The sequence below is a fragment of the Daphnia pulicaria genome, chromosome 4 (assembly GCF_021234035.1).
Source record: "Daphnia pulicaria isolate SC F1-1A chromosome 4, SC_F0-13Bv2, whole genome shotgun sequence".
Classification (NCBI taxonomy): Eukaryota; Metazoa; Arthropoda; class Branchiopoda; order Diplostraca; family Daphniidae; genus Daphnia; species Daphnia pulicaria.
The window spans coordinates 18302531-18316340 of record NC_060916.1 but is presented as its reverse complement, the minus strand read 5'-3'; the positions used below and the strand labels follow the sequence as shown (position 1 = coordinate 18316340).

The 13810-nt window shown below is 36.6% G+C and overlaps 3 protein-coding genes across 3 annotated transcripts; 1 reads left to right on the top strand and 2 right to left on the bottom strand.

Annotated features, from left to right (window-relative positions):
- The first annotated feature begins 6150 nt into the window (after positions 1–6150).
- LOC124338676 (protein SCO1 homolog, mitochondrial-like) lies at positions 6151–7355 on the top strand. The gene is made up of 4 exons (XM_046792833.1): positions 6151–6583; positions 6640–6837; positions 6911–7119; positions 7179–7355. Exons 1-4 carry the CDS (start codon positions 6304–6306, stop codon positions 7326–7328), a joined length of 837 nt encoding a protein of 278 aa, XP_046648789.1. The 5' UTR covers positions 6151–6303; the 3' UTR covers positions 7329–7355.
- A 259-nt stretch (positions 7356–7614) lies between these two features.
- LOC124338677 (60S ribosomal protein L7a-like) lies at positions 7615–9122 on the bottom strand. The gene is made up of 6 exons (XM_046792834.1): positions 8961–9122; positions 8774–8888; positions 8567–8716; positions 8082–8302; positions 7899–8021; positions 7615–7842 (listed from the first exon to the last, which is right to left on the bottom strand). The coding sequence occupies exons 1-6, from the start codon at positions 8979–8981 to the stop codon at positions 7660–7662; spliced, it is 813 nt and encodes a 270-aa protein (XP_046648790.1). The 5' UTR covers positions 8982–9122; the 3' UTR covers positions 7615–7659.
- A 428-nt stretch (positions 9123–9550) lies between these two features.
- LOC124335872 (phosphatidylinositol 5-phosphate 4-kinase type-2 alpha-like) lies at positions 9551–12756 on the bottom strand. Its single transcript, XM_046789362.1, has 9 exons — positions 12278–12756; positions 12119–12216; positions 11943–12053; positions 11740–11878; positions 11550–11680; positions 11318–11486; positions 11137–11239; positions 10764–10991; positions 9551–10519 (listed from the first exon to the last, which is right to left on the bottom strand). Exons 1-9 carry the CDS (start codon positions 12425–12427, stop codon positions 10332–10334), a joined length of 1317 nt encoding a protein of 438 aa, XP_046645318.1. The 5' UTR covers positions 12428–12756; the 3' UTR covers positions 9551–10331.
- Between the last annotated feature and the right edge of the window lie 1054 nt (positions 12757–13810).

Here is a 13810-nt window from a genome sequence, read left to right as displayed (position 1 = left end):
ACAAAACAATTACTTAATTCCGTAATTTTCCATAGAATTCATTAAAAGTGAATTAACTTTCCATAAATGAAATACTTTTCACCATCTTAATAATACTTTACTAAAGTCCAATCTAGAATTAACTAGTAAACCTTTTGATACAGTTTATTTATCTGTCAAACCATATTGTGAATTGTGTGAACTACCTGAGAAAATTATTCAACTATACGTATGATCCAATGATGTTGGTGATGTTAGTGAATGTATTTCATGTTGTTTTCAGATTCCATATGTATTTTATACACTCGCTTCCCTAAATATCTGGACCACCCCTACCGGCGAATACTACTTTATATTTTCATTTACAGTAGGTTTCACTGATAGGTTTGGGATAAGGCTTGGGAAAAAATGGGGTTGGTATCTTTTTCTTCAGCTTAAATTTTTTAAATGTACCTTATTACATGTATCTATTTTTCCCCGTTTCTTATATATCAATGGCTTGTATATCGATACAGAAGGGATTTTATACATAGAAAACAATGGAAAAAGTGAAGGGCTGGACGGGAGGGGAGGCGAAAAGTACGTATAACGCAAATGGCAGCGCCAAATAAGTAACTTTGGAAATGGCAACAATCAAATATCAACAATCAAAAATATTTTTTGATTCTGAAAGAGAATTGCGGACAAAAAGAAGGTTGCCAATCAAATACAACGCAAAATTTCTACATCCGTTCACTGTGAAGTAGCCGACTGCGTGTTCCCCGTGGCCGTTTCGCCTCGTTGTTGATTTTTGTGACGATATCTCTTGGTGCGGGATGGATGGGTCAATACACGCTTGTTCGGATGGGTTTGATTGATGCACATCCAGATGGTGCGGATCGTCTTCATCACGACCAACGCGACCCTCACTCTGTTGCTTCAGAAACCGACACTTTGACGCCACTCGTCACCAAATCCTCCAAGGTCGGCTTTATCATGCAAGACAAACCTGTTTTGACTGATCCTTTAAGATAAACATCTTGCCGGGGAAAGGTTTCTCTGGCGATGGATATGGCGATCTAATATGGGACACGGATCGGCAAAAACTAGAAGTCTGATGTTGGAGTTTGATTGTGACTAACGCTCGTGAAGAATATCCAGCACCTTGATGAAGTCAATCCAGCTCACTAGCATGCTCGTTAGCTCGGGACAAAACACGACAGTGACGGTGGTGCTGCGCGCATAATTCCGTAATGTGACATGTATCTACTTGTCCGATGAACAAAAGAGGTGTCAATCGATCTGCCATCAATAGGTCGAATGGTGATGAATACGTAGGTCCCACCTACTTTAACTCAAAACCGGAGTAGGGCGTTGTACTTTTAATTGTCGCTAGTATCTAGTCGTCAGAAACCAGAGGGGTTTGTTTCTCCCTTAAGGTCACCTGAAAACTACTGATAGATCTACCTTTGTCGCGCTTGGGACCGCGCTTGAATAAAAAAATGATCTGGGAGATAATGAACGGGCTGAGAGCCAGGAGCTAGCCAAGTGACAAACATTACTTCTTCTATGGAGGCATGATGACCCATGTATCCTTATAGACTAATAGTTCTAGTGACAGTTCATAACTGGTTCGTTAAATAAATAAAGATTCTGAAGATTCAAATGTATATTCTTGGTAGACATGTTAACAAATAAAAGAATAAATGAATATAAAATCCCAATCACAAATTTCCATTAATCACCATAACACACAAAAACCGTGTAGTCTTTGACACACAATTTATACAATAATTGAAATTTCACACTTAGTACCCACTTTTCATTAGGCGTAATTTCTTTGAAAAATCTTGACACAAAATACAAAATCCACCTTTTTCAGTTATTCCGTTTCCTGTAGTGGAAGAGTTTCTGGGGGGGGAGGGGGTTGGGGGTTCACTTATTCATCTTATTTTATCCCACACACTTAAAAGCTTGTTTTTTCTTTGCATCAGTCGTTTCCTTCTTGACTTCCCAACGAAGAGGGACAGTACCCTTTCTTTTTTTGCATAGTGATATTTCAATATTCTCAAGTCCGTTGGTGTTATTCCATGGTAGATGTTTATTGACCCTTTTGACATACTTATAAGAACTGTACGCCACGTCAAATAAAAACCACGAAAATTCCCAATTTAGAATCTGTTGCGTTCATTGGCATATGCAAATTTCTTGAAATACATGCAAAGGTATATTAATTTATTTCGTCACATATCAATTTTACTTAAGTTTCATGTACTAGTCGAGTACATTAACATGCACGGGGGTCTTTTTATATACATAATTGTAAGGCTTACAAAAAGTTAAAGTAGCGCAATAATTAGCACAGTTACAACAAAGCAAATGAGTTTTTCTATTTTAAAAACATATTTTAGGCAAAAATCCACCAAAAATAACAATTAACCTTTTTCATAGAGTGAAAACTTTGAATTTTTCAATCAGGCAACGCAGAAATCGGCCATATTTATTAAATATTCTTTTCCTGTTAATTCCCATTAAAAATATGGGTCCCTTTAGTTTTATTTTGTATTCTAAATAAAGAATATTTTTCTTAGATCGCATTCCGCGATTTATTACTATTATTTTTATATGGCATTGTAAAATGAAGCTCTTCTTCCCCCAGATAGAATATGAGAAGGTTTTGAGGTAAGTTTCGTTGATCAATGTGGCATGCGGTAGCATGCCACAATTTTAAATTTACCTTATGTAGCACATATGACGTTGTCATCGTCGGCGTTTGCTTTCATAATCTCCGGATACTCAGCTTGCAATTGTCCAGCTATACATCTACTGGAGTGGCTATAGGTTAGGTACTGAGACCCTAGAACGTTTCAGCTTCCATGGGAGGGAAAACCGTAGAAACAATTCCGTTGAAGCGTTGATTTTAGAAGCCGTAGCCATACCAATTGTACGAACCTCATCTTGTTGGCCAAATTAGCCAGTTTTCGCACCACTCATTTTCCTTGTACATCTCTTTTCACCCTCAGACCCGGAGGCAATTAGGCGATCACATTATCGGTGGTTCAATAAACGGTATGTTCCCTACCACCTCAACGTTAGGGATTTCATTGGTAAGAAAATAATTTGTGTTGATTTAGTGTGTGTTTTAGCTACTGTTTTGACTGAACTAAAAGGGGGTACAAAAGAGAGAGATAGTGCGTGTGACGGAGCGTCCAAGAGAGAGCGAGATATGTAGAAGGGTACAGCTTATATAGTGGGGGTTAATTGGTGGGATAATTAATCCCACTGGATCAACGTTTAGGTCGGGCTGGACTCACGAGGCGGTTGGGCTGGACCGCCGTCTTGGTTGAGCTTGACCGGCATCTTGATCCGCGTGCTATGAGTCAGCGCGCTCAGTCGGAATGTTGACGGGGCAGGACGTGTCGATGTGACGTCACGGTGCTGGGGCTTTCGTCACGGCTGTGACGTAGACGGTGGTGTTGGCCATCCCTGGAGGGGTGGAGCTAATAAGCTCCGCGGGACATTACAATGATGTAAGAACTAACTTTTTTCACTAGATGAAATTATAAAGAAGTGGAGGAGTTAAAATCCCCTGATTTAGAAGCCGCCGAGGCTATAGAAGAGATTGGCCGTGTATCTACAAGGGCCCAGCGGAAACGAAATAGAAAAATGATCAGGAATGCTACCCTACTTGAAAATGGAGGTTCCTGGAGAAGACTAGGAAAGCCTTATTCGGGTAAATCACAAAAATTGGCTATGTAATAATCCATAACATTGAAGATTAATTATATTGATTTTAATCAGATACGTGCCGAGGAAGAGGCGAACGAGAACACGTAGCAGAATATGAAGAAACTGAAGTTTCAGATTATGATGATCTTCCGGAAAAGCATCGTGGTCGTCATCAACAATGCGTGTTGGACGACTTCAGCGGGAGTCATGGAAAGAGAGGCGCGTACTGAAGCACGTCGTAAGGGGTTGATCTGTAGATCCTGATGTGGCCAATGAAGCGCCAATGACTCCTGAATCAGCCGATGAAGCACCGATTAATCCTGTATTGCGTTCGCTTACACCAACCACTTTTGATGCGACAACCGAAGCGCCGATGACTCCTGATGTGCCCGCTGTAGTACCGATGACTCCGGAATCGTGTACGCTTACACAAAACACTCCTGATGCTTCATCTGAAGCGCCAATGTCTTTGCGACCGAAGAAACCGCCAAAAAATCCTAAACTGTACTTCAGCCGTGACTGGAAGAAGCACGAAGAGGTACTCTAGATGAGTAACACGTTTTCTCTCTCGCTGAAAAGCTTTGTAGGTCACCTATACCTAAAATGCTTCATTTTTCAAGTAGAAAATTTTAATGGCAAAATGTACCAATTAAAATACTTGTCCTTTTACACAAAAGTTATTGCAAATACACTGGTGCTTCCAATATTTCGGATACTTCTTCACAAAGTAAATGCATAGCACGGTAAAAATGGCGAGGTGTTTTGGTTAGTTGTTTGGTTTTATTAAAAATGACATTTTTACAGATAAATACGATTTATTCAGGAATATTTACATACACGACCATCACCATTTTAGCGATTATCAAGATAAATAAAATAGATGACACTTTAGCTGATTTTTTGTGCGTAATGTTTTACAAAGATGAGAAAGGAAAGAGAAAAAAATTAAACATGGTTGACTGGTTGAATGATCAACAAGAAGAGCAACTTGTAAAGCACCATAAATACTTCCAATAGGACCCCTTCAGCTGGAAGTGCCAAAATTGAAAATTCTCGACGAATTTGAAGTCTACTCAGGTGAGCCGGACATGCCTATGGAAGAGTTGGATGATGGTGGTGTCTTGCAACCAACTCGAGCTCTTAAATATTGAAAGCTTCATTCCCACCGTTTCCCTTTCTTGTCTCTTGTTGCAAGAGATATTTATGGTTGCCCTGCCTCATCCACCAGTATTGAGAGCGTTTAGTACTGCTAGTGACATCCTCGCAGCAAAGAGGTCTCGAACAAAATCTTTCTGGTTTCAACAATTACTTTTTCTCAAACACAATTCTAAAATTTTTGATTGTTGAATCGTATCAATTCAGCCCACATCGATTAATACCTAAGTATTGGAATAAACGGTGACGAAATTAAAACTGACTTATCAGTATTTTTTTTGATTTTATTTGTATTTTTTTTTTATTTTACACATTTTCTTTAATTATTAAAATACTGTATTTTATTTGGTATTTTATTTTATTTTATTTGGTATTTTAGAAAAACACTCGGAATTGTATTTTTAAAATACAGTATTTTAAAATAAAAGTAATTTATTTTAAAAATACGTTATGTTATTATGTTTTGACAAATACTAAACACTGATATGGGGGTGGTGAAAGGGGAAAAATACTTTGTTCGAGAATCCTCCCCTTTGTCCCCCATATGCTAAGACCATGCTGTGGGTAGGGACAGAACTTGCGGTGCTCCAATAATTAAACCCAACCCTAATGAATTTCCCTTTGAAATCCTTGCACTTTTTGAAAATAAAAATCATAGGTAAATAGTATTGATTTATCTTTCTAAGGAAAAAAATGAAACTTACATGTGCAATACTATCATATCAAAGCCGCAAAATTAAAATTCTTATTGATATTTCTTGTCTTTATAGATTTAATTGATTAATAGACCTTTTTGCACAATGCGGAAAGTCTGGATTTTTCAATCCGGCAACGCAGAAATCGGCCATTTTAGTTCCGATTATTTTTCTCCCATGTAAATTCCCATAAAAAATCGGGGTCCCTCTAGTTTAAATTCATTTGTTATTTTGGGGAGGAGGGCATACGAAAAAAAGGGGACCCACGTTTCCTCCTCCCTCCCATTCGTCCCATTCTCCCTCTTCTCTCCGTTCTTCCCTCAAAAAACGTAAACAACGCGTTTAATTCATGTTTAACAAATAAATGGGAATTCAAAAAAATAAATAAATTACATAACAAAATTCCCTGTTCAATTCCCTATTTCCCTCTTGCAACAAAGTTTTACCATTCGAAAACAGAGTAAAACTACAGACCTAAATCTAAGGGACCCTCCCAAAACCCGTAAGAACTCCACATCGTCCAAAGGGGAAGTAAACATAATATGGCCGCGGCGAGGTTGCCATGGCGGGGGGTACGCGTCATTGGTTTGCTCTATTGCGAGGTTCCACAACTCAGCACTGGCTAATTATCGAGCAGCAGACGATCATATTTGCTGTAATAAAAAAATTTTAATATATATTTGAAATTTCAGTGAACACAAGTGATACTTTTGAACCACCATAAAGTTAAAAAAAACTGTTTCATTGAATTGTACTGCCATTAATCATGTTCATTTCATATTCAACAAAGTTTCCGTATTGTTTTCGCCTTAATTTATGCGTGAGAAAATCCGTTAATGGGTTGCATAACGTGATACCTTTAAGGTTCTTTAAAAATGGTCCAGGACTTCAAAGCTTTTCAAATCCAACTTCCCAGGGTCTACCCAAAAAAAAGGAAGTTTTTGGTAAGAAAGGTCCCATATCATATAAAACCTTGTTAGTCACAGCTGGCTTGAGTGGATCTTTGCTGGCATTTATGCTCTACGTTAGAAAGGAAAAGGAAGCAGGTATTTTTTATTCATTTTCAAATAAAATTGTTATTAATATTTAATTATGATTACAGCCATTCAGCTTGAAAGAAACAGAGCCCTAGGAAAAGCAGCAATAAGTGGAAAATTCAATCTAGTGGACCATAACGGAGTAAAAAAATCTAGTGATGATTTTTTAGGACAGTGGCTTCTAGTATATTTTGGTTTTACTCATTGTCCTGATATATGTCCAGATGAAATTGAGAAGCTAGTGAAAGTGGTTGATAATCTAGGTTTGTAAAATGTTAATATTTCTTTACCATTTAAAATTGTTTTATTGTTGTATGGTTTGGTTTTAATTAACAGATCAAATGAAGGGAGTTCCGAAAGTTCAACCATTGTTCATCACGGTTGATCCTGATCGAGATTCAATTCAGTCTGTTGAAAAATATGTCAAAGAATTTAGTCCTAAACTTATTGGCTTAACTGGGAATAAGGAACAGATTGCTGAGGCATGTAAAAACTTCAGGGTATATTTTAGTGCAGGACCACGAGATCAAGATGATGATTATATAGTAAGTTTTAAGTAATCAAAAAATTTTTTCCTCATATTGACATTGAATTTTCTATTCAGGTGGATCACACTATAATCGTTTATCTGATTAACCCAGATGGTGAATTCGTGGATTATTATGGACAGAACAAAACTTCTGAAAATATTTCAGCTGGAATATTGCTTAACATCTCCAAGTTTGATCAATCAAAACATTCATTTTGGAAATAAATTTGTCACTGCATATTAGATTGAAAATTTTGTTTGGTAGTCTTATTTCATTCTTTTAATTCATATTTGCTAGGATTTGACATTAAGCACAGTGAAGAAGTTTGGGTTATTGAACTCTTCTTAATATATATTCTTCATAAATTACAAGTGGAAGATGTTGAATTGAGATAGATACCATCTCAAAATAAGACCACGATAATTATTTTGCCATCGCGATTTTATAACTCAACGAGGAACATTACACATATCTTAAGTCGTATAAAGTTAAATAAATCACAAAAGCTTGTTCAGTTCATCGTGTAATGAAGTCAATAGCAGGTAACTAGACAAATTACACAACTTTCTGGGCCAACTCTTTAGCCTTTGCTTTCTCAATTTTAGCAATTCGGGCAGACGATTTCGGGCCCAAGAGTCCACCACCCCAATGACGACGAATCTCGTCAAAACGATCGTTGTAGTTATTCTTCACAGCTTCAACCAATTTAGATAAGTTCAGCTTATCATTGGATTCAACCTTTAGAAAAAAGAAAGTTAGTAAGAAACTACAACTCCTATCTCATAATAAATTACCTGGGTAAGAGCAACACAAGTGCAAGTCTTGCGACGGACCAAGCGACCAATGCGAGCTTTGTTTTTGACAATGCAGTATGGAACTCCCATTTTACGACACAATGAGGGCAGAAAGATAACCAACTGTAATACAAAAGTCACCAATATAAAATTAACTCAAAAACAGATATATTAAATATTTACCTCAATTGGATCAACATCATGGGCAATCACAACAAGCTGTGCTTTCTTCTGCTCAACCAATGACGTAACCGTGTTAACACCCTGGCGCACTACAAATGGGCGCTTAGAAGGAGTATCGGTCTTGCCAGATGCACGAGCTTGGGCACGAGCACGCAATCTTTGTTTCTTGGCTTGCTTGCTCTCTGGGCGATATTTGTCCAAGAGCTTGAACATTTGGGTGGCTGTGAAAAAACATCAGTTTATACGAAAACAACTCAACAACCACAACCAAGGCATTCAAGATGTATACCACAAGCTATCCAATGATGGATGCTTCTTCAAATAATTCGAGTAAAAATTTAACACATCATAGCAACTAATTAAATGCTCAATTAAGAGCACTGTAGTGCGTAGTGTCATACAGTACATCATTGCCCAAAAAGGCCTAGTACATTAAATGCACATCATAGCCAACCTCATAAGAGGAGCTTAGTGCCAAAATTCACCTGTCTGACGATCCAATGTTTGACGGAACTGGTTGATTGGAGGGGGCACCTTCAACCTCTGAACAAGAACAGCACGTTGACGTTGCAGACGGACATACTTTGGCCATCTAACGAAACGGCTCAAATCCCTCTTTGGCTGAATGTCCTGACCTGCGAGAACATGATATGACGGCAAGTTACAGAAACAAATTTCAGTAATTTAAATACCAATTCCAAAGTTGCGAGCTTTTTTCTCAAAGAGCGGGTTCACAACTTTCTTTGGGACTTCTTTCTTGACAGCCAAAGGTGCTGGTGCAACCTTCTTGCCGACACCTTTCTTTCCCTGTTAAAAAAATACAGTGTTAGTTTTTCGTTGAGCAATAAACGAAATCTGAAGTCGCGGCGATGATAATACCTTAACTTTCTTCAGGACCATTGTGGAATCGGAAGATGACGGGGATAATTAGAGATGCAAATCACTAAACAGCAGAGGACTGTTAGCACTCGACTACGTCGGTGGTGAAAATGGACTTAAAGCTTGTCGTTGACTTCAGAAGCAGAACACAAAATTGGAGGAAGTGAGACGCATAATCAAGTACAGCAGCTAAAAAGCTGTTCCTTTAGCAGACCTAAACACACTTCTTATTAAAGTGAATTTTGCTTATTTTCATTTATCATCTTAGCACAATAATGCCAAAGAAACGAAAATAATTAATCTTTTTTATTATGAAATATGAAGTTGCCATGGTTTCTATTTTAGTCAATTTCTTTATTTAGAAAATTATATTTATCATAAATTCATACTTTTCATGTTATTCGTAAAATGACATAATTGTTTTAAATAAGTAAACAATCTTGGAAGAAAAGCAGTTATCTTAATGAAAAAGGGAAAAGGTTAAAGTTAATCAGTTTTTATCCTGCATTCTAAGTCTAAAGCTATTGAGCTGATATGAATGTTATTCCCAATTTAAAATATATATTGTAGCTTCGAAGCCTATGAAATGCAACGTTCAAATGTTTTGTATTGATGGCTGGCATAGAAACACATCAAAATCACGAGTTTACATTATCCGTAATATGTTAACGGCTTCTTGGGATGCCACATGGAACAACAAAAAAGGACGAGATAGGACAAAACACATCGGTTATCACACGTTGGAGACTGAAATGAACCAAGTGACAGAAATTATTTTGGAACATACAAAACCAATAAGACGAAAGCACAGAAAACCCTGCTCTTTTAATTAAGCTGAGTATCTGAATGTAAACGACGGGAGGACAGCTACATAAAATTTCGCACACTTGTCACCGTGAGACAAGTCAGATCCAAGCAGATTCAGACGCATTGAATTTCTACAGACCAATTACAAAATAATATAAAGAGAACGAAAGTTGAACGTTGACGGCAGATTTCTTTTTGCAGGAGACTATTATGCATTCTAAGATAAAAAGTTAAATTGATGCAACTTGTAACTTCTATTGACTGATACAAAGCCAACACAAGACCAATTTCCAAACTAGGCGAGGTCTAGCAAGGCATTGTAATCAAAGGGAAGAAATTTCAGATAATTGTAAACACCGTATGCAGCTAGACTTGATCGCCATTGCTCAATGCTCATCCAAAAGAGTAAACAAAAAAAGTTCAAAAAAAAAAAAAAAAAAAAATTGTTTTTTTTTTTTTCTTCAAAGGGGAAATACAATAAATTTAAAAGAACACAAAGTGTACAACAGAATAGGAATAGTGGAACACAAAATTTCAACGGCAATCGAATGAGCCATCAAAAAGTTATTCAATAACTTTCGCCATAAAATCTAAGAAGCGACGGCCATATTGATCAGGTTCGACGGTAGAAATTCCGTCAACGTGGGATCCATATTTGACAGTTTTGGCTGCTTTTGCAGCTTGTTTCTTTACTCCATAATGCGTCAAAATGTCAATAAGCGCTAAGAAGTAAATTTCACGTTTCGGCGCATCTAGAAATAACGAGAATTAAATCCTATTAGTACGGATGGGAGTATCGATACACGTTAGATTTCGAAGTGACAAGAAGTTTCATTGCACCGTTTTTTACGGCTTTGGGGGGGGGGGGGGGGGTTGATGGGCGGAAAACTTGTATCAAGAAACGCAGGGATTTGCGTTCAACAATACTTCCATCTACCCGTAATTGCTACTTAATAATTTACGTTCATTGTTACGGTTTTTAAAAATGGAAATTACCTTCTTTGCATGGGATGGCGTAAATGTCAATATCTGGGATTATTTTACCAGTATACTGATACGGATACTGCTGTGAGATGGAACGAGCAGCTTGCGCTTTTTCACGACCCATCTGAGGTGAATCTGGTGGGGTGGGTCCAGTTGCTCCTCCGACTCCCACAGTAGAACCACATGAATCTTCGTCGTCTTCATTATAACTGTCTTCAGCTGCAGGCACACACTCCGTTTCTGTAAATGAACAAAATCTTTAATAACAAATTTCAACCGACATCATAATAATGAAATCATAATAATTTTGATGTGTATGATGCGTTATTTAGCAAGCAATGTGTGACCGCAGAAAAGTAAAGGCCAAGTATTCTTAAAAACTTACGTTCTGAGCGTTCTAATATTTCCTTGTTTTCCTGTTCAGCTTGTTCACAATCATGTACACCCAAAAGGAGTGAATAGTCCATCAATTGAAGTTTCATGAGAAACTAAAACATATGTTAATGGAATCCATGAAGAATGAAACTTACAAAACAGAAATATTGTCAGCAAAAAGAGTTATTAACCTCTACATCAGCAGTAAGGGTTTCCATCAAACGCTCCCTAGCATCGTCACCAATCACTACTTTAGTTCCGTCTTTGACAAAATCGTTATCTTTTAACGTAGGTAATTCTTTCTCCTTCTCTTTGTCAGATGCCTCGCGATCTACTGTGGATCCTTTAAGATCATACTTCCTAAAATAATTTGACAAATTTATGATGATTTGTTTGTTGAAAATAAATAAAATCCAAAGCAACCTGTGTAAAGGCAAATGATTGCTGAACACATTTCTTGTTACGACTAGATAATTCTCCACTCCATCCACTGTCAACCGGTACATTCCAAGATACTGTGGAAGCAATGTTTTACCATGTCGCTCAACAATGTACTAAAAAATGTAAAGTTTAAACAGAGTAACATAAATATTAATTTGGTGAATCAATATACTGGATGGTACTCCTTGAGCAGTAAATGCATTTGCTCTACTTCTTCTCTTGTCAATGTTTTTATGACAAAGAGGCCGTCACTGGAATTATAAAACTTTGCTCCACTTCGACCTGGTGAATCTGATACTACAGGTTGTGATCTGTTAAAACACTCATGTTTAACACAAGGTAAAATTTGTCAACATATTGTTGGTGTAAACTTACCTGGTCAATGACTGACGATAATCACTATCATCAATGGAAAATCTCTCACGAAGATTTCGAAATACCAATGGACAGTATTCTTTGATCTTAAAATGACTGGGCATGTTCTCTCTGTATACAAAATAAAATGATTAGAAATGTAAATTAGAATGTCTAGAGAGATCTTTATTACTTACTTATTGAACAAATGATTGTCAACTTTAACTTTTGAGTATGCTTTAAAATCATTTGGCATCAGCATGACAGGAATATTGATGTAAACCAATTCTTTAATCTAATAATTTTTAAATTATGTAATATTCTGAAATACTAGATGTTGATAGATTCTAACTTACAGTATGATTAATACCCCACATTAATACTGAAAGGATTGGTTCACTAGCTCTAAAGAGCTTGGCTTTTTGATGTTTCACACGAATATGCTTTTTCTTCAGTTTTATACTAGGCATGGAAACTGGCATGCTGGTAGAATTTTGACTGCTCATTTTTAATAGCTAATCTACAATATTGATTGTTTATAACCAGAAATAATGTTGTTGCAATAGTTGATTTAATTTGCTGGAGTATTTAAAATCTTTTTGCTTGCAGTTAACATGGATAACTGAAAAAACACGTCACTCTGAAGCTATACCGATAGCATACTATGCCACGCAAATTTTCACTACGACTTGGAATATTACTAGTTGCAAAAATGCAAGCTTTAGTAACCATTTATTTGTACTAAACACCATAAAAAATTGGTTGAAGTAGGATGAGTAGGAAACCACGACAATTTTTCCGTCAGAGTGAACAAAATTGAGACTGCGACGTTGCGTTTTTCAGTTTTTAGGATTTTAGCACAGACTAAACCTTAGAAGAGGCTCTGCTTCTGCTCAGCTTAAAGGCTAAACACTAATAAAAGAGGAGTACAAATTTAATAAATAATTTGTAAACATAAAATTGCTATAACAAAAATTTTACACGAACTGCTGTGATAGCTGAATTCTACTCGAAAGTACGACACGTACGATACGTAAAAATTTTATTTAAATTCGATCTTTGTAGAAAATAATCATCAACACTTAATTTGAACGATTTCAATGAAAAAATATACATTTTAACCATAAAGAATATCCCTTTACCTAAATTACAGGAAATTATATGTATTAGGGCTAACCGTTTTTTTTTTTTTTTTTTTTTTTTTAACCTTTTTGTAAACACATTATTCCCACTTGAAAGAGCATTTTTAGGTTATCCGACCCTCATCAACTTCATCGCCAAATACTTTTTCTGACGTAGATCTTCCAACAAGTGTTTCGACTTTCGAGGTAAAGGTACGTGAAAACATCATGCTATTAACCGAAAGAGGTTGGGGTTAGGATTGTTGAACATGGAATATTTTAAAAGCATGTGAAAACAAGAAAAAAAACAGTTTGAAGTACGTAGAAGGAGCTATATAAAAAAAGCGTTCCTCCCCACTGCTGGCTGCAACCGAAAAAGAGCTACTATATGGTCATCATCTTCACAAGTTTTTCAGTATATTAAATATTTGTTGAATGGGGCAGAATTGCTAGAGTTCTAAAAAGCAACAAAAATGTTACTATGTTAATTACAATTTAGAATGTTATTAATGACAGGGTAACAGCTCCGGTGCGCTCCAACTTCGTCGACGGTTTATTGGGATCTATACATATGTAAATTTTTTTTAGCTTCGTCTCAATCCACTCAACATTTCCTCCAATAATCCTCGCAGAATTTTCCAGCAGCGACTCCTGTAGTCAGTGTACTACGATAAATATTTCATTCACATAACCACAACATTGGAAAAAAAGGTTACTTCCATCCAAACTTTGAGAATGACTGACCAATAATGTTTTCTCATTACAACG